We start from the raw sequence: 27,838 nt of genomic DNA on the forward strand, positions 1-27,838 counted from the left end.
TGAGAAGCAAACAGAATCGTATCCCTTGAACGGTAATGACTGACTGGACAAATACCGACACGCACATCAGATTATGGCTTCAGCCTCGTCTTACTCAGGCACTCGTCTGAAGCGCCACTGCTTTCATTGTGGCAAACCTCTCACGACGAGAGAAGTACCAACAGAAACACAATCCGGGAGTGGCGTGAAGGTATCTTCCAGAGGTGCGGGGTTTTGTTTTTAAATCTGCTCCAAGCTCCGGACCAACCACATCATTAGTAAGTCAGTTGTGACCTTCAGATCAGAGGCACATCGATACTGCCACACGGCCACCTTTCCAGGCTCATGGGCAGTTCAAAACTAGGCTTTGGATGATGCTTTCCCCGAAGTCACTCAGGAGCCAAAAACAATCCAGCAATTTGATTTTCCTCAACTCTACTTTAGCCTCAAAGGAAACCATTTAGATTCCATCAAGAGAGGGTTAAGGGGGATGAAAGAATGCCACTGAAAATATTTAGTTTGCAAAGGGGTCATGAGTTACATTATTTACTTAGAGAAACTTAATGAAGAATCTGTAGAGTGTGTTGGCTTAAAAACCCACACACAAAGAAGATACCACAAGTTCAGTATATTCAGCTTTCTGAACCACCGCCACCACCTGAAACTCCGCGACGTTGGTGTGACTTGGCTCCTCCCCACTGGGCCCAGGTGGCCAGGCAGGACAGGCGACGTCCACCTGCGTTTTTACAGTTCGTCTTTTGCCTGGCGCAGAACAAAGCGGTGCAACGATTCAAGGTCTCTGCCTCCACTGTGCTCGCTGACTTTTCTTCCTCCACGGAAAAGCAACAACGTGGGGTAGCCTCGTACCTTTAAAGAAAACACTCGGTCTGAAAACCAGTGGTCTGAATCACACACAAATTACTTCTTAAATAAAACCAGAAACACACCTACCGTTGTGGTCAGAAAGTCTATGGTTAAATTTTTTAAGTGAACAGACTATTTAAAAAGTACTAGACAGTCCAGAAAGCAAAGCCTTGGGGCTATTTATTTACTTTCCAATCTATATTACATTCAAGATCAGAATGAAAGGGCTGCCTTTCCCTGCAAGCGGAAACCTCGATCTTTCTCGCGCACACGCTGCCCTGGGGATCGGTGAGGGTTCACCTGCCAGTCCAGCAGGTCCGTGTGGGGCCCGAGACTCTGCATTTCTGGCAAGCTTCCTGGTGATGCCCAGGCCGCTCAGTGGACCATACTGAGTAGTAGCGAGAGCCACAAGGCGACAGATTTTTCAGCTGCAACTCACTTCTTTTCTCTTTTGAGAGTTTTAAAGCACACAAAAAAAATAGTAACTGGCATCTTCCAATAACTAAAAAATGTCTGTGCCACATCTGTGTCGATCTGATGAGGTGATAAACATTAGAAGCCTCCAACACAAAGGAAAATCGTACACTACAAATCTCACAGGCTAGCGGGTGGTGCAAACAGCTCCGAAAGAAGGCAGCCGTTACGTAAACAACCCAAACCCGAGACTGGCTTGTTGGTACGGCCCTCTCAGGTGGGAGTTTACATTCAAGTGTTTCCTTTATTCAAACATCGTACTTCAGAATGCTGGTTTATGCCAAAAAAATGAGCCACTTAGGTATTGATGACAAAGGCTGCAAAGAAGCTGACTGTTGTGCCGCTAAGAACATGCATTTGGGAGGCACCCCACCCCCCAGTGTGGAGTCTGTCACTGCCCAGCCTCGCACCCAGAAGGTGAGGCCTCCCAGCCCCACTGAAATGTGTGTACTAGCAGAGGGAGAAAGCCTCGCTTTGAGCAAGCATCTCTTGCTTTTCAAAATGAAAAAACAGAACACCTAAAAAGGACACAAAAAGCGCTTTGTTGAGGAGTGAGGGCAGCGTGAGTGATCCTGGCTGAGCCCACAATACCAAATTCCGGCCCTACCGCCATCTGCCCCAAGTAGCTCAGCGTGCCCCTAAGTGTTTCCTTCCATCCACAGGGACCCACCGAGAACTTGCTGCAAATATTCCGTTCAGCTGTACAGTCCACTTCAGCAATCTTGACCTCTGCCAAACCAGGGAATTCCCTTTTAGAGAGTTCCTCCCAAGTAGGAGCCAGATTCTTACAGTGACCGCACCTAGAAACAGAACAATGACAGCCTTGTTGAAGTGCTGGGCCCATTTCACTGCCGAAGTCAAGCTTTGCCGTCAACAATTGTCTAGAAATGTATAAAACTCCACATTCTCCCATTCTCATCCTCCCCATCCTAAACAAGGAAGTCAAAGTCGATCTGAAGTAGACTTTTGGATCACCTGATAGAAGCAAGCTGGTCTGAAAACAAGTTGGATTCTGAAACCATTTCCATGATATGGTAAATCGGGCTAACTGGCTTATGAATGCACCATGGGCAGAAGGAAATAAACAGGAAACAAAATAGGCTCCAAACATTTATTTTTTAAATTACTTGAATGCCAAAAACATTTTAGATTTGATTGCTCACGGTCTCAACATTTCGAAACAACATCTCAGCTCCCCTCCCATGTCAGCAATCTGGTGTGGGCACCGAGGCTGCAGCCAAGTTTCGTTCAAACCCCGCCTCTGCTGGCCCTTTCCTGACCCCCCCTCCCACCACACGGCCCCGCTCCCCTTCAATGAAAGGGGAGCTTCTATCTTCAAACTTGATCTACAGCATTAGGTTTTTTAAAAACTAGAAAACAGTTTTAAGGCATTATTTACTAGTGTTTCTTATTTTTTAAGAACTGAACTGCACAACTCATACAAGTCTTGTGCTTGTTAACTTTTTCTCTCTGCTATTGTGGTTTCTCATAAATATCCAAAATAAATCAGACTGAAGAACAAACATGATATGTGGTGACCTTACTTGGTCGCTTTGAAATACAGAATCTAACACTCTCTTTAGTACTCTGCTTTCCCAAAGGGAAATTTCATTTGTGAAGACAAAACCTTCTTCAATTTTATAGCTGAGGAAATTGAGGTTTCAAGAAATTAAAGGACATGTTGAGTTACAGTAGCTCATGGGAAGTCTGGGACCTCTCGTCTTCCCACCCCTTTGGGTTGCCTTGTTCTCAGACCATGTGCACACTGGCCCTCTCTGCTCTGGCCTCGCCCCTGAACCGTGTGGCAGGAAGCTGGCAGGTGATCGGGTAACATACTGAATGGCACTACCAGAAAGCTGAGCTCCACTGGATGTCTCTGTAACATGTAGAAAGACTAAGGAGCAAAGCTACAACATGATGTCCATGGTTTATTTAACGAAAAGAGCCATCTATTTGGAAAAGCACACGGATACCACAAAACTTAAGTTTTGTATGGCCATCATAACTCTCCTCCATTACTATGTTTTCTCCAAAGCAGACTGAACTTTAAAATAAATTAACATCATTCACCATAGATAACTGTTTATGAATACCACCAAACCTGAACATACCTGACGACAAGAGCATCACAAGAACACCTCCTTATTTCCTACAACATAACCTGGGTGTCAGTGTAATTCCCGCCCAACAATGAGCCTGGAGGGCTGGCTAATGAGCTGAAAAATATGATGGGATTGAAGTGCACCAGGACAGAGTAGATTCTAATTACAGAGACACTTACCATGGAGCATAAAACTTGATGAAGGTTATTCCTTCTGCAATGGTGTCATCGAAGTTATTTTCCGTGAGTGCCAACACAGTGCCCTTCAGGGGATGGAAAGGCCACAATTCAAATACATCACTCAGAGCACAGTGGGATCATGCTTTGGGATTGCAGAAATATGAATCAACATTTTTAAATACTGTTATGCATACTCCAAGGTCACACAAAAATATCCATAGAACTTGCACTTCACAAACTACACCAAAGGAAAGAGCAGTGGCCTCTTGTAGGGCAAAGATCCATCATAGGTCCCGAGGGCCCTGAGCCCAAGAGACACCTCGAGGAGGTGGCAGGTCACAGCACAGGGCTCTGCTCCCCACCTGCCCAGGGGAGTTGAGGTGCAGCTGCTGTCCTCCAGGGCTCTACAGTGTGGACCAGGCAGTTCCAGGCGGACAGGGCTTGAATCCGGACCTCCCCGGCGTGGAGCCTGCAACACCGACCGAGCTCACAGACCCACTCACTGGCCCTCCTGAAGTCTGTACATACGTGGCTTCTCTCCCTGACTCAACCGCTGTCGTGTTATATGGATTCAGAAAACTGACCTTCTCTGTGTCACAGGAGGACCTGACAAAAAGTTACAAAAGCACAGGCAATGATGTGTTCTACATAGAAGACTTTTTTCCTTTTTTAAATTCAAAGTAAATGTAAAAACTGTTCATCTAAGCCCTGGCTGGACAAATTAGGAAAAAGGTGCCACAAGGCAGTCTGCCCTACAGCGACTCTATCTCAATAGTTCTTTAGAGAATCATGTCTTGTGTTTCTCCAAAAACACATCTGCGATTTTCTCGTGAGAGCAGGAACATGGATGATTTATCATGTGGCAAATGTACCAGGCTGCTCCACTCGAGTCTGGCGCCGAGTCACGCGTGTCAGTGATTGGGAGGCGGGGTGTGCCAGGGGCCCCTGTAGAACACTACCATCTTTCTTTATGTTCAGAAATACGACGCCACACTGACTGAACGACCCACTTAATGGTGAAAAGCTATTATAAATAGAAACCATTCTGTGTTTGATGAAAACATCCAGAGTGTGTAATTATACTCAATTTGGGATGACCTTCATAACCACCATGATACACATACTCCTTTAACGCGTGGTCCTAACAGCTACAAACTCATCTGTTTACTTCTTAACCCCAAACTTCAACTTTTAGCTGACACCCAGGCAGTCCCCAACCTGCCAGAGTCCAAGTAAGGGATGGGCTGTGGGGACGAGGAGGCCCACTGTTCCCCCACCCTGGGAGAATGGGTAGGTGGCTTCACTGGTTTCTGCAACTCAAACAACTGGGGCTCCGGCAAGTCGTGACCGCTCCTGTCAGTGCCGAGGGCTGGAGAGTTACTGGGGAGGCGATCAGGCACGTCTGGCTGCTGCCCTCTCACCCTGCCCCTCCCTTGCCCCCAGTGTCCGGTGTCCCAGGTACGAACCTGGCATGCTACAAAGTCTAGCTGTATCAACTGAAGTAGCAACACAAAACATTCTAGTTTGGAAATGTGTTGACAAACAGGCCTTATGGTTCTCAGTTAGGAAATCCAAACACTGATTTCCTATAAAAACATTTTGACTCCCCTTAAGTAATCTCATTTTACCCACGGCCTCAGTGTCAGCTTCTCCCTAAGCTTCATACACATAACCCTAGCATACGCAACCCGCTTTAGCTCCAGACTGGTAATATTTAACTGTCCATTGGATGCTGTCGCCCAAATATCCACCACAGCCCTCAAAACCAACATCTTGAAAACTAAATGCATCAGCTTGCTCCCCACTGGCCCTTTGCCTGTGCTCGGTGCCGTGGTGCACCAGATGTGCTGGAAATCTGAGTCGGCTCGGACCCCGCCTATGCTCGCTGACTGTACACACAGAGCTGACTCACGAACGCTGCTCCACTCCTTCCCTCCATTCCCGCCGTCACAGCCTGTTTGGGGTCTCACCATCTTTTACGACCTAATCCACCCGTTTTCCACCTCTTTCATGCATGCTGTTGCCAGTCTTTTCTAAAATTCAAACCCTCTACTGGATCCCTATAAATATGCTCAAAATCCTTGGCCAGCCGACAAGAGTCCTCTGCAACCAGCTCCTACAAGCTCCTCTCCGGCATCCTGCCCGCACCCCTTTCTCTCTGCCCCCGCCTCCAGCCGACCGCCTGCCCACCCCGAAATGCACGGCTGGTTCCCTCCACAGGGCAACTGCTCACCCTCTTCCTTCACCAGGCAAGCCTTCCTGCCTCTCTGCTCCCACCTCTCAAACAACAGTGACTGGCTCCGCACCTACTCTTATCATAGGACCCGTGACATCTGCATGTATGTGACCTCATGTCCCCCCACTAGGCCCACCACTCTGCACAGGCAGGAAAATGGCCTTGTTTTTGTTCCCTGGTGGCCAAGGACAGTGCCTGAAACATAGCAAGGGCGTGGCCATCGCAGAACGAATGAATCTGAGACCTCACACTGTCCGAATGAACGAAGGTGCCCCTCGGTGAGCCGGACTGCCCAAGCAAAGTGAGTGTTGTGCAGCCATGTGCCTTCACTGCCAGTGCGCACAGCCTTTCCTCTGTGCGCCTTTCAGGGTCTCTACAAACCACAGGTCAGATGACTAGAGCACACTGTGGAAATGAAGAGAAATGCAGGCCCACGAGGCAGCAGACAAGCCTTCACAGCAAATATCCTCAAGTACCGTGATGACTGAATCAAAGGGAGGAATTTCCCAGGGATTCTGCCTGCACTCAGGATTTTCCTCACTTCAATTTCGGGGAAGTTCTTGTTTCCTTGTACCCCTTACAAGCATGTAAAAGTAGTCAAAGAAAATGCTTTGTGTTGAAAAGTCAGTGGCAACCACCATCTGAATGGCTCTGGACTGTCCTTAAATTGTCCTTCTGTCCCAAGCATCAGAGGAGAATGGAGAGGGCCCTGTGGGCAGTGCTGGGTGTGTACCCACCTTGTCCTCAGGCTCTGCAGGCAGCACTGGGGCCTCAGAGGGCTGGGCAGTCTCTGGGGTACCCGTGGCCACACTCTGGAGCTGCGATTCCACGTACTCTCTCAGGGAGTCCAGATCCCGCTTTCCCTTGTACTGGTCAATCTGTCCGGATAAGGCCACACAGCAACACGGTCAAGTTAGTGTGCTTGAATGCTTGAGCCACTCATTATCTCCTCCGACCCCAATGGCCCACGTGAACCCTCCTCACATGAGAGATCTTCCCATGGTGGTGTGGGCTGTGCGAGGCTTGTGTGCTCAAATTGAAATGGGAGAGCACAGATTACGAACTGAGGGTTTGGCTTTGGTGAGAGAACTTTACAGCTTCTTCCTTCTGCAGAGCTATGAGTCACAGAAGCCTGGGTGCCGACTCAGATCGCTGAGAAGCTGACCATCAGCCAGGGACAGAGGCAGGGCATGAGAACCTTATCAAGAGTGAACGTGAACCCTGCTCAGAGGTCACGATCAGAGCTCAGTTACCCTGGGACAGTAGATCTGGGTTATTCCAGTGATAAGCTGAGCCACATGAAAGGTTTCAAAATAGCATAACAACTGACAGTTTCTCTCAACTACCCAAATCTTATTAATTAAGAGAGGTACCTTTATTTCATTACATGTGTTCCTTTAACCCAGTGCCCAAACAGTCCACACTGGCACTCTGCCACTGCTGTTAAGCCACTCGACGACTCAGCCCACTGTGGTTAAGAGAAACATTTTGTCCCAACACTAAGACGTACCTTTATGCCGTCTCGGAACCAGAGAAGAGTAGGGTAGCCACGAACCTGGTTTCCTGAACAGAGTTCATACTGCTGTGTGCAGTCAACCTATAAATAGAGATCACGTCCCCAGTCGGTCTCTTTGTGAGCCTTTCTGACAAAGATGGCCTGTTGGGCACTCACTAGTCTTTTTTTTAAAGAAAAACTGTCAAGCCCCCGATCTACAGCATCTCTGCCAGCAAGCTGCAGTTTCTGCAGAGACTCTTCCTAAAGCTGCCTCAACATACTCTTAAGCTAAGGGAGTGGGATGACAAGCCTTAGAGTCACGACTTATTTCTCTCACTTAAAATGCCCATTTTTAGGAAGCAACACTTTACCTTGAGCAGGTTAATAAGGAGGAGAAGGGGAGCCTCGCCCGACATCCAGGGAGGGTGGGCCTGGCCGTCAGTGGCAGACACCCACGCCAGTCACAGTGCTAGCGTGGGAATGTATTTTCACGTCCAAACTTGTGGAGTTTTAAAATCAAGGAGGAGTAAGTAGTCAATTTTAAATAGAAGTACTTGGTATATGATAAAGACGAAGCCAAAAAGATGTCAAATTAAGATCACACTATGTCCTTGGTTCTATAAACTCAATTTACCAACTAATGCAGCTCTTCAGATATTTTATGCCTTTTAAATCTTTATAAGATTCTGCTTGGTCAACATTTTCATGAAACATTTTATCCAAAGTCACTTCTTTCTTTTTCTACCGGCATTAAAATCGACTATGCGGGACCACACAGTTTCCACTGCGTCAGTAGAGCAGGATGAAAAATGTTACTTTAACAGATAAGACTAAAATCAGAGAGTAGAGAAAAGTGTTAAACTAAAGCACAGGAAGCCTCAAGTGAAAACTGAGCGGGGGGATGCATTTTTGGGTCCAGTTTACCCCAGGCACATGTCTGTCCAGAGATGAAGGACCACAGACCAGTTACTGAGACTGTGTCCACTCTAGTGACATAAACTGAAAATAATCTCCTATCAAAGTTCAAAAAATAAAGATACAAGAAATAGGGAGGACAGAAGACAAGAAAATTATTTTATGATTACTTCCATGAAATGTTCAATAAATATAAAATCATAATCATACATATATATACTAGAACATATTATGGAAAGTTGCAGGCAACCTTGGAAAAATCCATTTAACTAACAACTATTACAATTTACTAGCCATTGGCTCCAAGCCAAGCAGGCTAAGCTTTTTACTTTCATCCTTGTGACCACCAGGGTTCGGTCTCATCTCAGTTTCACAAAGAGGGAGAATGAGGTATAGCAAGGTCACCCTAGGTTGGCCAGCCAGGTCCATCTGACTCCCAGATTTATGCTTTTGACCATCTCACCATGCTGAGCTGTCTCGTTAACTAGAATTCCTGGACAAATAGCACGGCTTCTGTATAGAAATCAGCCCCCTGGCAATGTAGAAAATGAGATTTTTATTAAAGGAAATCCAGGCAGGGATGCTTGTGGGTGCCAGAGGATGGATAAGATTAAAAGTGTTTGATGGCACAGAAGTTGTTAGACATCACTTCTGGCTTCTCTGCATAAAGTCGGAAAAGCTGGAAAGAATTCCAGGCAGCAGAGCAAGCTGGGGCTCACCACGGGGAGGGGCTTCTGTGCGTCTGCCTGAGCGCGGAGCCGAGCGTCCTTCAGGAAGGAGCTCTTGGGTGAGATCAAATGTGGACAGTCTCCAAGTGCGTCCAGTGAACACTCTCTGAGGCTTTGCCCCCTATCTCTGCAGAAAGGGTTCTGGGGCTGCCAATTCAGAATTGGCCGTCGCTTCAAAATAAACAGAGGAGCCCAAGCCATAATTTATCTCTAGGCTGTGGAAAAGCCAGCACATGCGAAACCAGGCTGCCATCTGGGAAGGTGAAATGAATTATCAAGTGGCGCACTAAATGGAAATAATAAATCAAGTTTGTGACTTTGCACGCAGAATGAATAATGGGCTACTCTGCTAATTAATCCAGCCAAAGGCAGTCTATTTCCAGTTTAATAAGGGCTTTCACTTACCTTGCCAATCTTGACAGTTTCGGAATGTTCGAGGCCCAGAGCCAGCTGCTCCCAGGTTGGAGCCAGAGCTTTGCAGTGACCACACCATGGAGCGAAGAACTTGATAAAGTGGTCGCCTTCCATAGGAGCCCGGGCAGAGAAGAGGGAAAAGGGAGTGTAACTTACATGACACCTAACTAGAGATTGAATGGAAGCATCTGATCTTTGTCCCTTTGCAAAGCTCAGTTCAGTGTGAAACCTTTAACTGGTAAAAAGTGACTCTCCATCAAAAATGTCTATATTCACGAGTTCGTAACCATTTTCAAAACAAAAATTAATTTATCATCTTTGGAAGACAACAGGGAACCAACTTATTATTTGGAAAACTGGAAATAAAGGGAAAGAATCAGGCATCTACCCTGTCTTGGATAACCAAGTGGTAACGACAAGTTTCTCTTGCTAAAAAAAAGATGGGATGCTTGAATTAAAACAGCAGCATTTGGGCCAGAATGAATGGACAAATCGAGGCACTAACATCACAGAAAGACTTCAGCAGGTATGAAGTCCTGCCCAAACCCCCCAAAAACATCAAATGGAAATTGGTATTGTCTCTCGATCCAAGCAGCAAGCAGTTCACAGGGACTAGAGAAATCAGGGACACACGTTAAACCACACTGTGAGGAGACAATCAGCAAAGGCCACACTCGAGGGAAGTCGACAAGTCAAACACCTAAGTGGTGAGCAAACAGAATGTAAGAAACAAAGAGATGTCGGGGATACATGAAGATTAAACAGATTTAAGTGGGATATATTTTAAAAAGACCAAACTAAACGGTAGCGTTCAGAAGCACACACTGTGTGATGAAACCATAAAGAAGCGGAAGGAGTGGTTTCTGTAGAAGTCAGGATGGTGCCTCCCCAGGGGGCTGTGACGGGGAGGCTGGCTGGTTTATTTCTCAAACTGAACAATGGTTCCAGGGTGGACAATTTATAACAATTCACCAAGCCCTACCTTTGTTTCCTATATCTGTGTTTTATTTCACAATGAAATACAGGCTTAAGAAACTATTATGCCCTGGCCCAGTAGTGCCCCGGTATGCCAAGGTTGTGGGTTCAATCTCCTGTCAGGGCACTTACGAGAGTCAACCAATGAATGCATAAACAAGTGGAACAACAAGTCAATGTTTCTCTCTCTCTCAAATCCATAAATAAAAATTAAAATAAAAAACAATATTACTCCCTTGGTTAGGAAGACAAAAACCAAATCCTCAAATGTCATTATTTAGAGGTTGGAGATTTTTTTCCTAGGCTGTTCTACCTTGACCATTTTGGAGCCAAAAAGACATCAGGCCGAGACCAAACTGAAACGAGGCTGTGGCATCTCTAAACACTGTTCTTCAGTGATGACCTGCTCAGGGAGCGACCTGGAAGGGTTTGCGGAAGTGGTCTAGGACAAGGTGATTTTGGTGGCACACCTGCAGGGAGCCCAAGCCAGTCTCAAATTAAAGTGCATCCCCTGCAGGGGAAACCCCTTAATGTTCCACTGTCAGGGCACAGGTACAAATTAAATAGCCATCTGTAAGGAAAATGGAAAACTGTTGAAGGCATCACAGTTATTTTTTACCTTAAATGTGGTGGGGAAAAATTTATTTAGATCTTGAGTGGGGTGGGGCTGACTCTCAGCAGGCATGAAGTTACAAGGCCAGATATGATTTTTAAGCCCCTTTTCACAACATTTCCAACCCAGTCTTATGGGAGGATTTCTCTCCACGGTAGCATTTGGGAAGGGAGTCAGCAAGAAAGCTGAATCTACTTTCAAGTCATTCGCTGCTGAGCCAACTCTTCTGAAACCTGAGGAAAGGAGGACTTACTGATATTAGAAGTTGTACACAGAGCATTTTAATATTAGGAGACTGTTTTCGAAGATGAGATATAGTCTAAAAAAGATTCTATGTGTAAAGAGCATGTATTCTACTTCATACGTTATAACGGCTCCACTAAACAAACGAAATTGTAGTTTAAACAGATTAGAGAAAGTGTTTCTGCCTCAGATCGATAAGCACACGATTAACATGAATATAAACATGTTCTTACCCAAGGATGCACTGTCCAGCTAGTGCACAAATCAAGTATGTCACTCATGATTTATGAACTCCAAATTTCCACATCCATGGCTTTAGCTTAGCATTAAAATTCTCACCCTGGCTGGTGCAGCTCACTGGACTGAGTGCCGGCCTGAGGACCAAAGGGTCTCCAGTTCGATTCCCAGTCAGGGCACATGCCTGGGCTGCAGGCCAGGTCCCCTGTAGGGGGCGCGCAAAAGGCAACCAAACACTGATATTTCTCTCCCTCTCTCCCCCCTTTCTAAAAATAAATAAATTAAAGCTTTAAAAAAATCACATTTCCATAAGAACAGAGAAAAAAGGAGGAATAATTTCCTAAAGGAAGAGCATTAAAGTGATGTCAATGGGTGATGTTAATGGGTCCTGAAGAGAGAAATCCTGACGTGCCACAGATGCTGCTTCCTATGAGTCCTCAAGTGGCAAGAAGGACAAGCCCAGCAAGCCAGGGAGTGATGGGTGGCCAGTGGCTCTAAGAGGCATGTACCCCACTGGGAATGCCCACAAATGCGCCTGCCATACCTTGTGCCACGTGTTGCTCGAAGTTGCTCGCGGAGAGCTCATACAGCCCCTGCTTGAGCTCAGGGGCTCTGGGTGGTTCTACTTCTGGCTCTGGTGTCTAACGGGAAGAAACAAGAACACAGTCACTGAGTCTGTTCATGAAAACGTAGTGAAACCCATCAGAGAGGTGACCTGTGTCTGTCCAGAGCCTTCTGCAGATCTTCCTCACCTGCTACCTTGCAGCTATGTGGGATGCTGCTGTGTTGAGGGAGGCGAGGCCAGGGCAGGAATGGACTGTCAGGTCTTTAGACGCTTCAGTGAGAAGCCCCTCGCCAATCTCCTCCTCCTTCCCCAGCAATGTCCTAGCACTGACTGCGGAGGGGAGCAGGTGGCAGCCGTCTCCACCTCAACCTGTCCTTTGCTGCCCCAAACACAACTAAACAGAGCAGAAAAACGGAAAGATAGGTCCTTCCCTCCCTAGCACTCTGTCCCACCGTTTAAAACGCAATCTGAGATTTCACCTAGACTACAAAATGAAATTCCTGATCGACTGGCTCTAAAGGAAGAAGTACCCAAACACACAAAGGTACCAAAGTAGACAAAACTGAGAATGAAAAACCACCAGAGAAAAGAACGACCTAACTATCATTTATTCACAAAAATGGCAAAAAAGAGAAAAGAAAAAAACTGTGAAGGAAAACTCTGAAGGACATGACAAAAGAGAAAGGTAGGTGATGAGAAGGTAAATTTAGATGAATCAAGGCAACAGAGAAAACCACAGGCAAATACGAGCTGTAATTTTAAAAAAGAATATAACTCATAGGACTAAGTTTGAGACAGACACAAACAACGAAGGTGCAAGAAGTGGCTTTTTAAGAAAGACACTTCTGCCAGTACCTGAGCAAACACCAACGTGTACCACTGTACAGTTACCGTAGTACTTATTACACAATTCTACATTTCTCAGTTTTTGAGGCCATACAGCTGAGGTAAAGAAAAGATCTCTGAATTACCACTTTGCTGGAGACACATGGTTATTACTCATTTGCTTTGTGGCAGTTCATTTTTCGATTAAAAAGATCGAAAGTTATGTATTAAAAGCTTTGAAAGTGCTGACAGCTCAAAGGTGTACAGAGTTGAAATCATAAAGCCCATGAAGTTTTCCCTTCTGTGGCTGGCTTGTCAAACTTTCAAAATGCTAAGCACCCACACAAAAGGATGCTCAAGGGAATGACGGCTAAGAGTTCCAAAAAGGTGAAACAGAACACTTTGTGTATCATAAGGTGTTCAAAGGGCTTTTGTGCTGAGACGTTATTTATGGCACTTAGGGGACACTTTCACTTCCTGTGCTCTGGGGCAGACACCAGAGACGTGCCTGCCCTCATGGGAACACCACAGCACATCACAGAAATGGGTACACTCTAGATTCTTTTCTTTAAATAGAGTAATTGTATATTTTTAAATTGTATTTTATTGATTATGCTACTATAGTTGTCTTGATTTTCCCCTTTGGCACCCCTCCACCCAGCACATCCCACTCCCTCAAGCAATCCCCCAACATTGTTCATGTCCCTGGCTCATGTGTATAAGTTCTTTGCCTTCTCCATTCCCTATACTGTACTTTACATCCCCATGGCTACTCTGTAACTACCTATTTGTACTTCTTAATCCCCTCACCTCTTCACCCATTCTCTCCCTCCTCCCTCCATTGGGCAACCTTCCAAACTTCTCTTGCTTTTAAGAGTCTCTCTTTATCTTTAACCTTTGGCCTTTCAATAATGATGTGTCTTAGAGTGGGTCTCTTTGCATCCATAATTGGGACTCTCCGACTCTGCCCTTCCTGGACTTGCACGTCTATTTCCTTCACCAACTTAGGAGAGTTTCCTTTCACTGTTTTTTCAGATAGATTTCCTATTCCTTGCTCTTTCTCTTCTTCTGGCACCCCTATGATGTGAATGTTGGACCTTAAAGTTGTCCCAGAAGCTGCTAACACTATCCTCATTTTTTTTGGATTCTTTTTTCTTCTTGTTCTGGTTGGTTGTTTTTTGCTTCCTTATGTTCCAAATCATTGATTTGATTCTTGGCTTTATCCATTCTACTGTTATTTCCCTGTAAATTGTTCTTTATTTCAATTATTGTACCCTTCATTTCTGACCAGGTCTTTTCTATTCTGCTGAGGTCCTCACTAAGTTCCTTGAGCATCCTTATAACCAGTTTTGAACTCTGCATCTGATGGATTGCTTCTCTCCGTTTCGCTTAGTTTTCTGGAGTTTTGTTCTGTTCTTTCACTTGGGCCATGTTTCTTTGTCTCCTCGCTTTGGCAGCCTCCATGCATTCGTTTCTATGTATTGGGTAGCGCTGCTTTGACTCCATCTCATGGTAGTGTGGCCTAATGTAGTAGGTGTCCCGTAGGGTCCAGTGGTACAACTGCCTCTATCACCCAAGCTGGGTCCTCAAGGTTCGCCCTTTGTGTGGGCTGAGTACACCCTCCTCTTGTAGTGGAGCCTTGGTTGCCGTTGGCAGATCAATGCGAGGGATTTACGTAGGCCAGTCAGCTGCAAGGACTGGCTGTGACCACCGACCACCAACTCCGGTTCTCTGTGGAGGATCAGCTGTGCAGGGGCAGGGTGGTGGTGCTTCAGCATGGTCTGTAGCTGTCCACTTGGTGGGCTGATCCTGGGGGTTCCCGGGTGCTGAAGGCCAAGGTCAGTCACCACTTTCGTTTTGCCTGGGGCACCTTGCCTGAGCTATAAAGCAATCTGAGATGGCTGCTACTTGTGCTAGGCTTGGAGATTTCTAGGTGAAGCCAAACTTTGACTCTAATCTGGCTTTCTGACCAGCCATTTTTATGGAAAAGCAGCTTGGGTGGGCCTGTAAGTTGGGTGGGGTAGAGCCTCTGTGGGTCTCCAAGGTGGGTCACACAGTGTTAGGTTGATGAAGTCTCAGACATGGTACCAGCCTACCGGCTCTATGGGGGGAGGGCTCAGCAAAGGGACAATGGCCTTTGCTCATTGCAATGCCAGATATTTGAGTCTCTCCCTGTATACCCCTGGTGCCTTTTCAAGCTGCCACCCTGGTGCTGGAGCTCAGAGGGAGTGAGTCTGAGTAGGTGAGTCTATGTGTGGCTTCCCCAAGAGGAACTGCTTAGGGCTCCAGCAGTCTCCTCCACTGACTCAATCCCCACTGGTTTTCACAGCCAGAAGTAGAGGGGACTTGTCTTTCTGGCAATGGAGCCTGGGCTGGGGGCCCTGGTGTGGGTCTGCAATTCCTCACCTGTGAGATGTCCCTCCTGAGTTTCTGTCCATCTGGGTGTGGGGCCAGACCAGTCTGTGTCTAAGACCCTCCTACCAGTCTGGATGGATGTGGTTTCTTAAATTCTTTAGTTGTCAGACTTCCATTCAACTTGATATCTGATGGTTCTGAATGATGGCTGTTCTATATTTTAGTTGTAATTCTGATGTGGTTGTGCGAAGAGGCGAGCCATGTCTGCCTACGTCACCATGTTAGCTCCCAGTTTAGATTCTTAAGACAGCACTCTTCCAATATTGAGCAATGACATAGAAGTAAAAGTGGTCTTGCTTTTTTTTTCCTGTCTTGATATTTTATGTCTGGGAGTATATTCTAAAAACATATCTGAAAGGTGGGGAAAAATGTCCTTTATAAAGATAAACATGTTCCTTTATAGCACTTCTGATGACAAAAAAATTATAAATACTAAATAGCCATTGACAGAAAAGAGCTGAATTATAGCAAATCCACATAATATATGATTGGTATAAAACAACATACCTATATAAAAAGATAATTAATAAAATAAACTTGATATAAATGTTTAAGAAAAAATATGGAAGCAAACATGGAAATATAAAAATTGGAGTAGACTACGAGAAACAGTAGGTTTTTGAGTTTCTTTATTATTGCTATAGCTAGAGGGGAATCTAAATTTATCCTGTATAAATATAAAAATGTATATACATATCAAGTTACTTAGGTATAAATACAGATGAGAAAAACTTCTAAAACAGTTTTTGCTTACAATAAACAGCAAAGTTCAAATTGGAAAGGATTTTCCATTCACAATATAAAGTCTGTTTCTACAGTCAGGCACACCACCATTGTTTCGGCAGTTGTGTGAGATCCCTACTGCTCTGAGTGACTGAGATGTGGCCAGTGGGTTAACTGTGGTTCTACAGCGGTGATGGGTGGATCCACACAACCATGCCCCACCCACCACAAGAGACAGGATACTACTTCTCAAAGCATCTAGGCAGTGCCTAGACCTGGCCTCCCCATCTTTCCAGCCTGTACTTCAGGCTATCAACCCACTAAAGGGAAGTCGGCCCACAGACGAAGTCTCTCTGCCATCCTGATACTGGCTGCTGGTTTCTTAAAAAAAAGTCAGCATAGGAGGTTGGGCTTGTTTTTTTTTTTTTTTTTTTGTAAAATGTTTATTTTAAAAGGTTTTTTTGGGGGGGACTATTATTAACTCCTCTTTAAAATTAGCTTCCCCCATCAGAGAACATTTTCACAAAGGAAACAATTTGAAGTTTAAATCTGTATGAAAGTCACACCTGGCTTATCTAGCTTTCTTGCCAAAACTGAGATGCAAATGTACCCTCTGAGAGCTTCGTGGTTTTCCCATTACCTAAAATTAGATAAGACTCTGGCCAACTTGTTCAGCACCACATTCCAACATTCTTCATCACGCACTTACAGACTCTAAAATGTCAGGTGTAGATGCACTCAGGAAGCAGCCAGCTTCTGAACAGCTGTGACACTTGGGGGAGAGCTGACACACCACAAGACCCCCGAGCCCCACAAAGACTGCTGGAATTGCACACGAGCAAAAGAACCTCCACATCTGTGAATTCCTACCTGACACAATACAGCAGTCTAAGTTAAGTTTTAAATTGAAATCACGTTCAAAGCCTTCGGCTGCTCTTACATTTTTCATCAGAAACACAGAGGATGGGAACACTGGCCCTCCTCCCAGTCCCTCACCAACACATTCCACAGGCCATCTAAGTGCAGCTGGGCCTCGGTGGGCCTGGGCACTCAGTGTTAACCTGGAAGCACCACACACGGAGGGACACAACGCATTGTTTATAATCACGGTAATTTAAAAAAATTCGGACTCCCAATGTCAATTAGAGGGAGAGGATTATAAATTTTTCTAAATAAGTAACATTTTACACACAGCTATGTCTTTAAAAAATATCTCAGAAATCATAGTTTCCACCAATTTCCTGATACTACCCTTAATGTAGAGAGGAACATTAGGACACTATAAGTTTTAAGAGTATTAAATTACATTATCAGCAAAGTTGGTTAGCTCTCACAGCCTAAGGGTGGGGAGGAAAAGGAGAGATCCACATTCTGGGTACAGGGAGTGGGAGTACAAGCCAGCTGGTAGCTGTGGGAGGCGGGCAGGGGGGGCAAAGCTGGCCGGCACAGGAGACCCTGGCTCAGGCCTGGTCTTGACCCCAGGTGGGTGAGAGTCAACCTCGGATGCTGAGGAAGTATTGCTAATTGTATTACAGGTGGCAGTCGTGAGGCCACGTTAAAAAGTACTAGGGGGATCTGTCAGATACATACTCAAATACCTACAAACGACACTGCACAGGGCTGACTCTGCAGCCAAACTGGAGACAGAGCGGCAGGCAAGACAAAACAAGGAGAGTTACTGAAGCTGGGGGACGGGCACATGGGACCATCCTCGTCACAGCCCTCACCACGCACACAGCATTCACTAGACCAGCGATTTTCAACCTTCTTCATCTCGTGGCACATGTAAACTAATTACAAAAGTTTTGTGGCACACCAAAAAATACGTATTTTGCCAATCTGACAAAAAATTAGGTATAATTTTGTCAGATAAATAGCCTCATTTACACCAGAGGGTATTGTTGCATTGGCTATTGTCACATTCTTATTTGACACTCTAAGGGAAAAGAGGTCAGTGCCCCTGAGTAAATAGTCAGGTATTGCCTGTTTTAAAATTCTTGAGGCACGCGGGATGAAAACTGCTGCACCAGCCTCTTCTTTCTACTATTGGTCATGTTTGAATAGTTCATAGTAAAAAAGTTTTTAAAAAGTTAGTGTTTTCCACTTACACAGGTACTTAAGAGTTAAAATCATAGAGGAAAAAAGTAGATGGTGGTTGCCAGGGGCTGGGGAGGATGAGGAATTAAGTGTTTAATTATACAAAGTTTCAGTTTTAAAGATGAACAGAGCTCTGGAGACGATGGTGGCGACGGCTGCACAACGTGACGAATGAACCTAACGCGGCTGAACTGCACACCTAACGACAGTGAAGACGGTGAATTTTACCACAATGAAAAAACTGAGAAGGAAAAACGCTAATCTTTACTTCTTATACCAACGAGTTCTATAAAGCTAAAACTAGCCTTAAAATGGTATCCTTAATTTTTCACCTAAACTGGCCTCTTTATTACCCAAAAATGTAGGAAGAAAGAGAGGGAGGGGCTTCCTGTGCACTCACAGCGGGCTCATCACTCAGGGTCTGCAGCATCCAGTTTTCCAGTGCCTGGAAGTCCCGGGGCCCTTGGTACTTCACAGCTTCTTGGCCGGGCTTGAAAAACTTCAAGCTGAAAGGGGAAAAAACGATTAGAGGGAGCAGATCAAACTGCTCTAAGTAAAGAGCACTGTCTTATCAGGGAGCAAACTCATTTAGTGGAGCAATCAGAAAATGAGTCACCAATGGACTGCGGCCAGGCACGCAGCTGCCACTCTCTGACAAAACTTGCAAAAGGAAAAGATAATACACTCACTTAATCCTAAACTTTCAAACATTTTACATTTTATTCAAGAAAAATAAAGCTGAGATGAACACATCAAGCCTAATGCCGTGAATTCAACGCCAAGCGGCAAGCGCTCCGTCGTGCAGAACTCTCGAGCTTTCCCCTGCCGGTATCGGACACCCTTCCAGGCTCTCATAGTCAGAACTGTAATAGAAGTAGCATTGTTTTGCAATAAATGTATTTCCAGGCTACCGTGTCAGCTATTCTACTCTTACAAAGCATGAATATCCAGGGATTGTGAGAATTCAAGTCTCCAACTGTAAGAACAACCTTGACATTGGCTGATACAGTCTACTCACTTCCCCACAGAGAAGGAGTCTTTTCCTTTTTTCTACACATATTAGCCTCTGACGATATCTGCAGATAGAATACGAAGCATTTCTTTAGAGGTGAGCAAAAGACATCACCAGAGGCTGAAATTAATACATCCAAATCGTGTATCATGCCACTGGTAATGGAAAAACATGCTCCCGATAAAATTTAGTAGAAGGTGTCAAGGAATGGGGGTGGTGGGGATTAATTCTTCCATTGACAAAACCAAGAGAAGGTATCAAGGATGGAGGAATATGGCTATTGACAGAAAAAACACAGACGAACTTTATTTTGGCAAGCCAATTCATCTAAAACACCCCTAACACTTGTACAAGCAATACATGGTGTTTGTTGTCAAAAGGTAAAAAGTCAGATGTGCAGAAATCAGAACTGTGGGTCTGATTAGCTATCTCCCCAAATGCCTTACAATGAAGTTTCACAGCTATATGAGAAAACCAACACATTGGCTGGAGTAGGTTATCTAAATTAAAATGGGCTTCCTGGCCTCATCCAGAAGTTAAGATCCTGTGATGGGTTTAGGTGACTTTACTAATGTGCCTCCAATAAAGAATAAACTGGGTCTGTCCAGAAGGTATCCAGCCATGTAATATGAAAGAGACATTATTGAAGATACAAGATACAAGAAACATTGTACGCAGGACAATGATGCCTCAGTCCCCTTCAAAGTAGGCACCTTCGGACCTCACAGTTTCCCCAATAGCTGCCCCATTATTATTTTCCTGAATCTCATTGATGGTCTGAATCTCTTCCCTTTCAAAGGTGGTTTTAGTTTTGGCAAAAGCCAGAAGTCACAGAGCACCAAATCTGGACTGTGGGGGGCTGAGTCACCTGGGTGATTTGATGTTTCACCAAAAAACTCTGAACGAGACGTGATGCATGAGTGGGCACCTTGTTGTGATGAAGCTGCCAATCACCAGTTGCCCACAGCTGCAGCCTCCTGAATCATATGAAGTTTCCACGGAGGAATGTTCAAGCTTTATGCAAAATCTGATGCAGATTCATTGCTCTACTCACTCATTTTGAATGCCATGGCCACACAGTACACATGCTCACTCACTGGCGTCTACCGCCCCCACTGACTAGTACAGTGAAGTCATCGTTCACGAATGTGCACTCCCGTCCAGTCACCTTTGCTGCCAGGTTACATTGATGTCGCACAACCCATTCTTGTTATATTAAAAATAGCTGGACTTTTTCCAGACAGAGCTCACATGTGCTGCTTCCTCAGCAACTTATACTTTTACAAGCGTAACAAAAGGTTAAAACCTAGCTAGATTTGGCCAGTGTGCCTGGGACTTCCTGAAGTTCAACATTTTAAGCAACTCCAAAGTATGATCTCACAATGATGAATGCCCACACCACCCCTGGGACCACATGAAACTCTGGAAGTATGAGCTTTGCCCAGAGAACCAGAAGATGCTTACTGTTGTTCTCTACCTCCCTTCTATCTTCCGAGCATCTCCCTCCACCAAAGAGCTTCAGGATCCTCAAAATACCAGGCACTGTCACACTCATTCCCCATTTCTTTGCTAACTTTAAAAATCAGTAGAACCTAACCTGTGATATTTTTCTAATTGGGTGTGCTTTAAGCAAAACAAAATAAACAATTAAAAAAACCCTCTTCCTGTTGGATTGAAAATCTTTCTGTCTGCCCAAGTTTGAGAGTCTTCCTAACGTTTATAGATCCCAGGGCCAAAATCAGAGCTTCCTTTACAGCCTGACTTCAGTTCTCACTGCAGATGGAGACGGAGGAGGCGATGGAGAGAGCGCTATGGCGCAGAAGACCACAGTACAGCCCCAAACTTTTCTATCACGAACCTCCACACGAGCATTTGTTTTTGTTGTTGTTATTGTTTTGATCCATTTCTTTTTCAAGGAGACTGTAGGGGAGAAGAAAGCCATGTGTGGGTCACTGGCAAAGTGTGATGACAGTTCTACTACAACTGATGATGTGGTGATACGGGTTGAACAGAGAGGCCTGCACACGTGAAGCCACACGAGGACGGAGGCCCGCAGTGATGCAGTTACAAGCCGAGGCGCACCAAAGACGCCGGCAAACCCCCGGAAGCTGGGAGGAGGCAAGGAAGGGTTCCCTGACAGGTTTCAGAGGGAGTAGGGCCCTGCTGATGCCTTGATTTCAGGCGTCAGCCTCCAGAACTGTGAGAATAAATTTCTGTTTTTCAGCCAGGTGGTTTGCGGTGCTTTGTTATGGCTCCAGGAAACCTCCTTCATTCAGCCCTGCCCTTGCTCATGTCTTCCAAGATGATAAAGATCATTTTCTGGCTCAACAGGAAGACCTCGAAACACCTTCCTGAGCAGTGAGCCACCGGTACGGGTATGGGAACTCAAATGCCCTCCATGCCCAATCCTTTCCTCCAGTTCCAGGTGACCAGGGAGAACGACACGGAAGCTCAGGCACTCACATTCACTGCCCGATTCAGGCCCTGCCACGTCTCTCTGAGATGAGTGCCGTTTTGGAGGAAGGACAAGCTCAACAGGTAACTCTGAATGCCCCAGCGTGACGGTTTTGTGCAGCACATTCCGCCTCCTGCCTTCAGTAAAGACTTTTCTCGGGCACCTGTGTGTCAAGGTCACAGAGGTCCCTCCCAAACCTGGTTCAGCAGAGCATAAAAGCACATTTTACTTTTTTTTACAACACAGAAACAGGGCATTTTTTGGGGGGGGGTGTGAACATATCTCCTAAATAAAAACCAGAACACATGATCCAAGACGGACCTTTTAAAACCTGTGAATAGCATCAACGGAGTTGCAGCCAGAGAGCTCTATAACCAGGTCCAGGTGGGACCCTCTGCTCCCCTCTCCGCTGCCCCTACCACGTGCTCTCTCAGCCTACCGCAGCTCTCGTCGTCCGCCTTCCCTCTGGCATGCTTTGTGGTGTGCGTAGCCACATGGCCACAGATGGCCAGCTGCTTAAGAGTGGACACCACGCCCTGACTGGTGTGGCTCAGTGGGTTGGGAGTCGTTCCACAAACTGAAAGGATGCCGGTGCAATTCCAGGGCAGGACACACGCCTGGGGTTCGGGCCAGGCCCCCAGTTGGGGGCATGTGAGAGGCAATGGATCGATGTTTCTCTCCCTCTCTTTCTCCCTCCCTTTCCCTCTCTCTAAAAATAAATAAATAAAATTAAAAAAAAAAGACAGATAGGACACCACAGTAAACCATCCAACCATTTCTACTGGCCCTGTACCTTGAAGTAACAGGCTCTCAACGGGTAAGCATCCACCTCCTCACCTGTTCCCACTACTCACTGACCGCTTCTTTGGGATGCTCTTCATCCAAGCAGAGTGTACTTTAAAGGCAATGCTGTGAAGCATAGCACAGTGATGCCTTTTAGGTAGGTACATATAGTGGGAAATTTTCTCTCTATCTGACCTGACTTGATGTAGATTTGAATTACGGCACTTAGATCAGCAAGCATTCACCAAAGACCAAGAATTCTGAATCCTATATGGAAATGCCGAATTTCCAAATTTTAGGGGAAACCTAACATTTTCTGAGGATGTTCAGATTGGGGTTTGCACACATTTTACTTCATAAGGACATTTAGGGGGCTGAAGTGAGTCCCGGCAACCTGCTTGGACTCAGAATTTAAATAGTGTGGCCAGAGCTGCATGATAAGTAGATGGTAGAGCTGGGGTTCAAACACTGGCTTCTAGGTTCCAGCCCAGAGTTCCTTCCACTTTTCCACGGTGACACTCAGGTTTGAAGACAGAGTTCAGGGTTAATATAGACTTTACTAAACTCATCAGTTTGAACAACTATTTTGGGAGTTGCAGTACCAACCCTTCCTCCATCCTTCTGGAAACAGCATCTTCCCTTTCTTTGAGAAGGGCTCTTCACTCAACAGTCGCCATGTGGCATGAACAGGGCTGCTGTCTTTGCACAAGATTCTGCCCCTCTGGCCACAAGGGCTGTTCTCGGAATGAACACCCCATCCAAGCCGGGCAGGTTAGTGGTGGGCCCAAGAACACCATGGCAACAGGGAGATGCAGAGCCAGAAAGTTAAGTCACCTTAAGGGAGGCACAGGAAAAACAGGCTCCCAAACCTTTGGAGCTGAATCTCACAGAGCTTCCCCCATAGCCTACTAATGACTCCCCTCTTTTGTTTATTAAGTCAGTTTCAATTTCTGTTTTTTAAAACCAAAAAACTCTTTTAACTGTCAAGGGAGTTAAGTAGCACCACTTGTCACAACTGCTGTATTCCATCCTGTTACCTTCTGTCCAGCAGAAATAGCCTCTGCCTGTCTCCTGGGAAATTACTCTAGGAAGGATGCTTAGGAATAATAGCGTGACCAAAAATTCATACTAATTTGATGACAAAATCCATACTCATTGTGTAAATGTACTTGTGAACATCAAACGTGACAGGACTTCATGGAGATGGCCATTTTTGTGTCGCAAACATATGCTCTTATAAACAGGCAACCTCAACTCTGATTAACAAAAGGCTTTTTCCGGACAAGGCACAAAAAGCATCTAACACAGACCCAGCGGTAAATACAACCTTTCCCTAACAGCAGGGACTGCCTGCTTAAATTTAGCATGTCCTCCCTCCTCACCTACAAAGGAAGATACCAGAAATGGAACGTGGACTTTCTACGGCCAAAGGCAGCTGGTCACAAGCTGTGGAAAACCTGGAAGGTACGGAGAGCCCTTCTCACTTACGTGGGGTACCCTCGCACCCCCTGGGCAGAGCACACGTCCGAGTCGGCTGTGCAGTCCACCTTCGCCACGTAGACTTTGGCATCTTCCATGCTGTTGTACTTGTCTCCCAGGTCATTCCAAGTGGGCTGCAGCCGCTGGCAGTGCCCGCACCTGTAACAAGGTGAGTAACACGCACACTGAGTGCAGGGTCAGAGGATGCCCAACCCACCTTGTCAGCCATGTCCACAGGGCAACAGGACTCGCTGCTCCTTTCTTCACCCCACAGCAGAGAGGGGTAGCTCTCAAGTACTACAAAACCTCACTCCCCTGCTTATGACCCACCAGAACGTCCCTGTACTGTTCACAGCATGAAATCCCAACTGCTGGCCTCCCACTTCACCTCGATGCCCTGGCGACCTCCTTCCCTTGCAGTCAGTCCACCCCTGAGCCACACTGCAGTGTTTGTGGTTTTCTGAAAGGGCCAGAGCCTCGCTTGCCCTGGGAATCACAAAATACACTCTCTCACGCTTCCTTCCTAAACCCACCTGGCTAATTCCTATTTGCCCAGAGGTTTAGTTTGGGTGTTACTTCCTTCAAGAGGTCCGCCTGACTTCCCAGGCTGTTTGGTACCCATTTTCTTCTCCTCCTCTTCTGGAAAGCAACCTCACTCTCCCTCTCCTGCAGCAGCTTAGCACTTCTTGCTATACCTAACCCATTATTATTCAGTCAGGTCTCTTCTGCTATCCAACCAAGTATCTGCTAATGCAAGCCAGAGGCATTAGCAGAGAGATAATTTCTCAATAAAATCTCTTTTCTTCTTTGACAGATGATCTCAATAATACTCATCTAAAGGTAGCACAAAAAACGTTCGCTTCAAGCCAATGTGTCTTCCCTAAGCAGCACTTCCCGGGGGAGCTAAGAGAATCCCCGCTTTATAAAAGACTCGAATACAATACAGTTCCCTTTTCTGGAAGATAATTCTGAGGGGAAACCAGTGTTACAGGTAAGTATATGTGGTACAAAGGCCAAGAAGACAGCACCATCCTTTTTACCACTGTGTTCCCTGTATCTAGCACACGCTTGGCATGTACTCAGTGTTTGGCAATTTCTCAGTGATAGCTCCACAGGTGTCACGTAGTTGGCACTTCTGGTTTGGGACCTTTCTGGCTACAGCACGAACCTGAGACAGCAGCTGTATTCAGAAGGTGGCTTGTGGCCATGTAATAGAGCAAAGCTACCTCGTCTTCCCAAGGAGGTGGCCCCAACCTGGACCTCTTTGTCGCCTTCAGGTTCAGTGTGACCTACAAACTAGCCCAAGAAATGGTGGCATAGAATCTACAGCAGTGGGACTCCCCTACATCTGTCTGGTTCAGAGTAAAAATGCATAGATCAATGTTTTCATTGCATGGTACCCCCGATCCCGAATCACTAGTTGGCTTCCAATACTCCCGAGAGGCTGAAACTGGTGAGAGATGGGTGGAGGGACCCCACAGCATATGCCGTATGACTTTCAATCTGCTGTTAAAGTCAAACTTTTAAGTTCTGTCATAGAAAATCCCATACATCTGTTTAAATATTTTGTAGTAAGACTATTCAGAAGCAAATAAAAACATTTTTTTTAAATAAAAACTTTAAGTTACTTTTTCTGGGGGCATCCACCTAAAAGACCATAAACCACATACAATGAGAAAGGAATTTAGTTAATAGCAAGGGCTCAAATTTGCCAGTCTTCTCCCTCACTCAGTCCAGGACCAGCTGGTAAGTATTAGAGACTCCGAAATTAAACCTCCACTGGCACTGCATGGACTGACTATGACTATGTCATTTTTTTCTTTTAAAAATAAGAAGAAATTCACAGACACTTATTCCACTGGTATAAACTCCAATTAAGTAGTGTACATAATTGCAATAGTTACTCTGCGAATACTCTTTCACAGAGTAACTATGACTAATTATTTTTATGTACAATGTATTTTCTACACAAAAAGTGGTTCTGAAAATTCAAGTCAGTTGGTTCTTAGGAACTTTAAACACTGTTGATACATAATAGTGGTGACTCGGACCGCCCCCCCAAGGTGATTTAACTCCAAATGAAGTGAAATACAGTTTGTAGCCTGAATATGGGGAGAAAGGGAACAAAGTTTCCTCCAGCTTCCGCCAGCACATTTTCTGAATAGGCCGTTTTTTCTCAGGCATCTTCTCTCTATTCCTTCCCACATCCCTTTCCCACATCTCAATGAGCTTCTCCCCCATGCTAGGGAAGGACGCCAAATTCTGCAGTAAGTCTGCAAACTGCCTGTGCCCAAACACCAGCTTTCTGCTCTGCCCCATGAGAACTTCCCTTCATTGGGGCATCTTTGCCGTGGAAGAAGAGCACTATCTGTTGTCTTCTGCTAGGACAACTCTCAGGGCAGGGGTCTCTGGGGTTGGCCCGGAGGCCCAAAAGTCCCCATCCCAGAACCAGGGCAAGAGGTACACCGTCCGTTCAACTTGGTGAGCTTTGCCACACTTTCTGGAGGAGCAGACCCCAAGAGAGCAGAGGACAGGAGGTGCCATTCAGTGAGCCTTGCAGTGAGAGCCAAGAGCACGGCTCGCCGTCCACTCCGGGCTGCAGAGGCGTCCCCAGAAGTCGCACTACTCTCCCACAGGGACCCTCTTCTGCCTGGGCCAGCCACCCCTTCCCACCTCACGAGCACACAAAATAGGAAACCACACCGTTGTGAATTCCAATTTTTCAATTAAACTCTCATAAATTAGCCCTGCAGCGCGTGAACGGAATCGGACGTGTACGTGTACATGTCCGCGGCGGGACCTCTGGTCGCCAGCGGTCGCTGCACGTGGCCCACGGGGTCCGGCAGCTCAGGCAGGCCGCTGCCTCCGGCCGGCGCAGCAAGTTTGGCGCAGGGGATTGAGGGGCGGCTTCTAGATTCCCGGCAGCCACAAAGGGCAAAGGGTCGCCCTCCCCTCGCCCCGTCCCGGGAAGGGGGCACTTGGATCGGGGAGGGGCGGCCTATGCCCGGGCTCCCACTGGGGACCGCCCCTCCAGCGGCGCCCGGGCCGCCCAGCGCCACGTCAGCCGCGAGCGCCCCAGCCCGCACTGCCCCCGCCCCCGCGCTCCCGGCTCGCCGCGGTTCCCGGCGCCCTTGGGCCCTGGGCCGCTCCGGGAGCGCAGACTAGGGCTCGGAGGGCCCGGCGCACGCCGGCCGGGGCCCGAGGAGACGGCGCTGCCGGTTACCAGGGCGCGAAGAACATGACGAAGTGCGCGGCACTCTGGATCCCGTGCGTGAACATGTCGGCGGTGTACAGGTGCTTGGCGTGAGGGTCCTCCCCGACCCCGCCGTCGGCCGCGGGGGGCTCGTCCGCCGCCGCGCCCGGCTCCTGGGCCCTGGCGCCCCAGCCCCCGCCGCCGCCACGGCCCAGCAGCAGCAGCAGCAGCGCCGCGGCCGGGGCCAGCAGCCGAGGCGGCGTTGGGAGGAGGCGTCCGGGGCGCGCGGGCATCACGGTGGGGCTGGCGCGTTCTCGCCGCGGCGGCCGGTCCGCTCCACCGCGCCAGCCCTCCGCGCGCACCGCCCCACGCACCGCCCCACGGAGGCCGCGCCCCTTCCTCGCCCCGCCCCGCCCCAGCCGGCGAGGGCGGTCCCGGCTGAGGCTGAGTGCGCGCGCGTCGGGAGCTGGAGGCAGGGGAGGGGAGAGAAGGAGAGGGTCCCAGCCCTGGAGAGAGCTTCACGTGCTTGGCCTCCCTTCGGTTTCCGGGTAATCCCTCAGGGCCGCTGAGCTTCACCAAACCCAGGCAGTTCCCGGAGCCAGTGTCAATACTGGAGGTCGGGGAGGCCACAGAGCGTTAGGTTAGCCTCGGTCGGTCCTGGCATACACAAAAACCCGGCCTTTGGACGAAGGGAAGAAAAGAGCTGCTGTCAGCAGAAAGTGGGAAATTGAGCAAAAGTGGGTGGGGTTTGCACCTGAATGAGTCAAACTCTTGGCGGGACCTCAACTGTGACTGAGCCTGAGCTCAGAGGTGTGACGGAACCCTTGCCTGTTATCC

At 47.0% G+C, this 27,838-nt stretch overlaps 1 protein-coding gene across 1 annotated transcript; it reads right to left on the reverse strand.

Annotated features, from left to right (window-relative positions):
- Positions 1-492: 492 nt before the first annotated feature.
- TXNDC5 (thioredoxin domain containing 5) lies at positions 493-27,394 on the reverse strand. Its single transcript, XM_053920364.2, has 10 exons — positions 27,032-27,394; positions 23,818-23,967; positions 18,480-18,585; positions 11,999-12,095; positions 9,378-9,493; positions 7,345-7,431; positions 6,572-6,712; positions 3,599-3,681; positions 1,988-2,117; positions 493-846 (listed from the first exon to the last, which is right to left on the reverse strand). Exons 1-10 carry the CDS (start codon positions 27,292-27,294, stop codon positions 724-726), a joined length of 1,296 nt encoding a protein of 431 aa, XP_053776339.1. The 5' UTR covers positions 27,295-27,394; the 3' UTR covers positions 493-723.
- Positions 27,395-27,838: the final 444 nt, after the last annotated feature.

This window comes from Desmodus rotundus, chromosome 3 (assembly GCF_022682495.2).
Source record: "Desmodus rotundus isolate HL8 chromosome 3, HLdesRot8A.1, whole genome shotgun sequence".
In the NCBI taxonomy this organism is placed as follows: domain Eukaryota; kingdom Metazoa; phylum Chordata; class Mammalia; order Chiroptera; family Phyllostomidae; genus Desmodus; species Desmodus rotundus.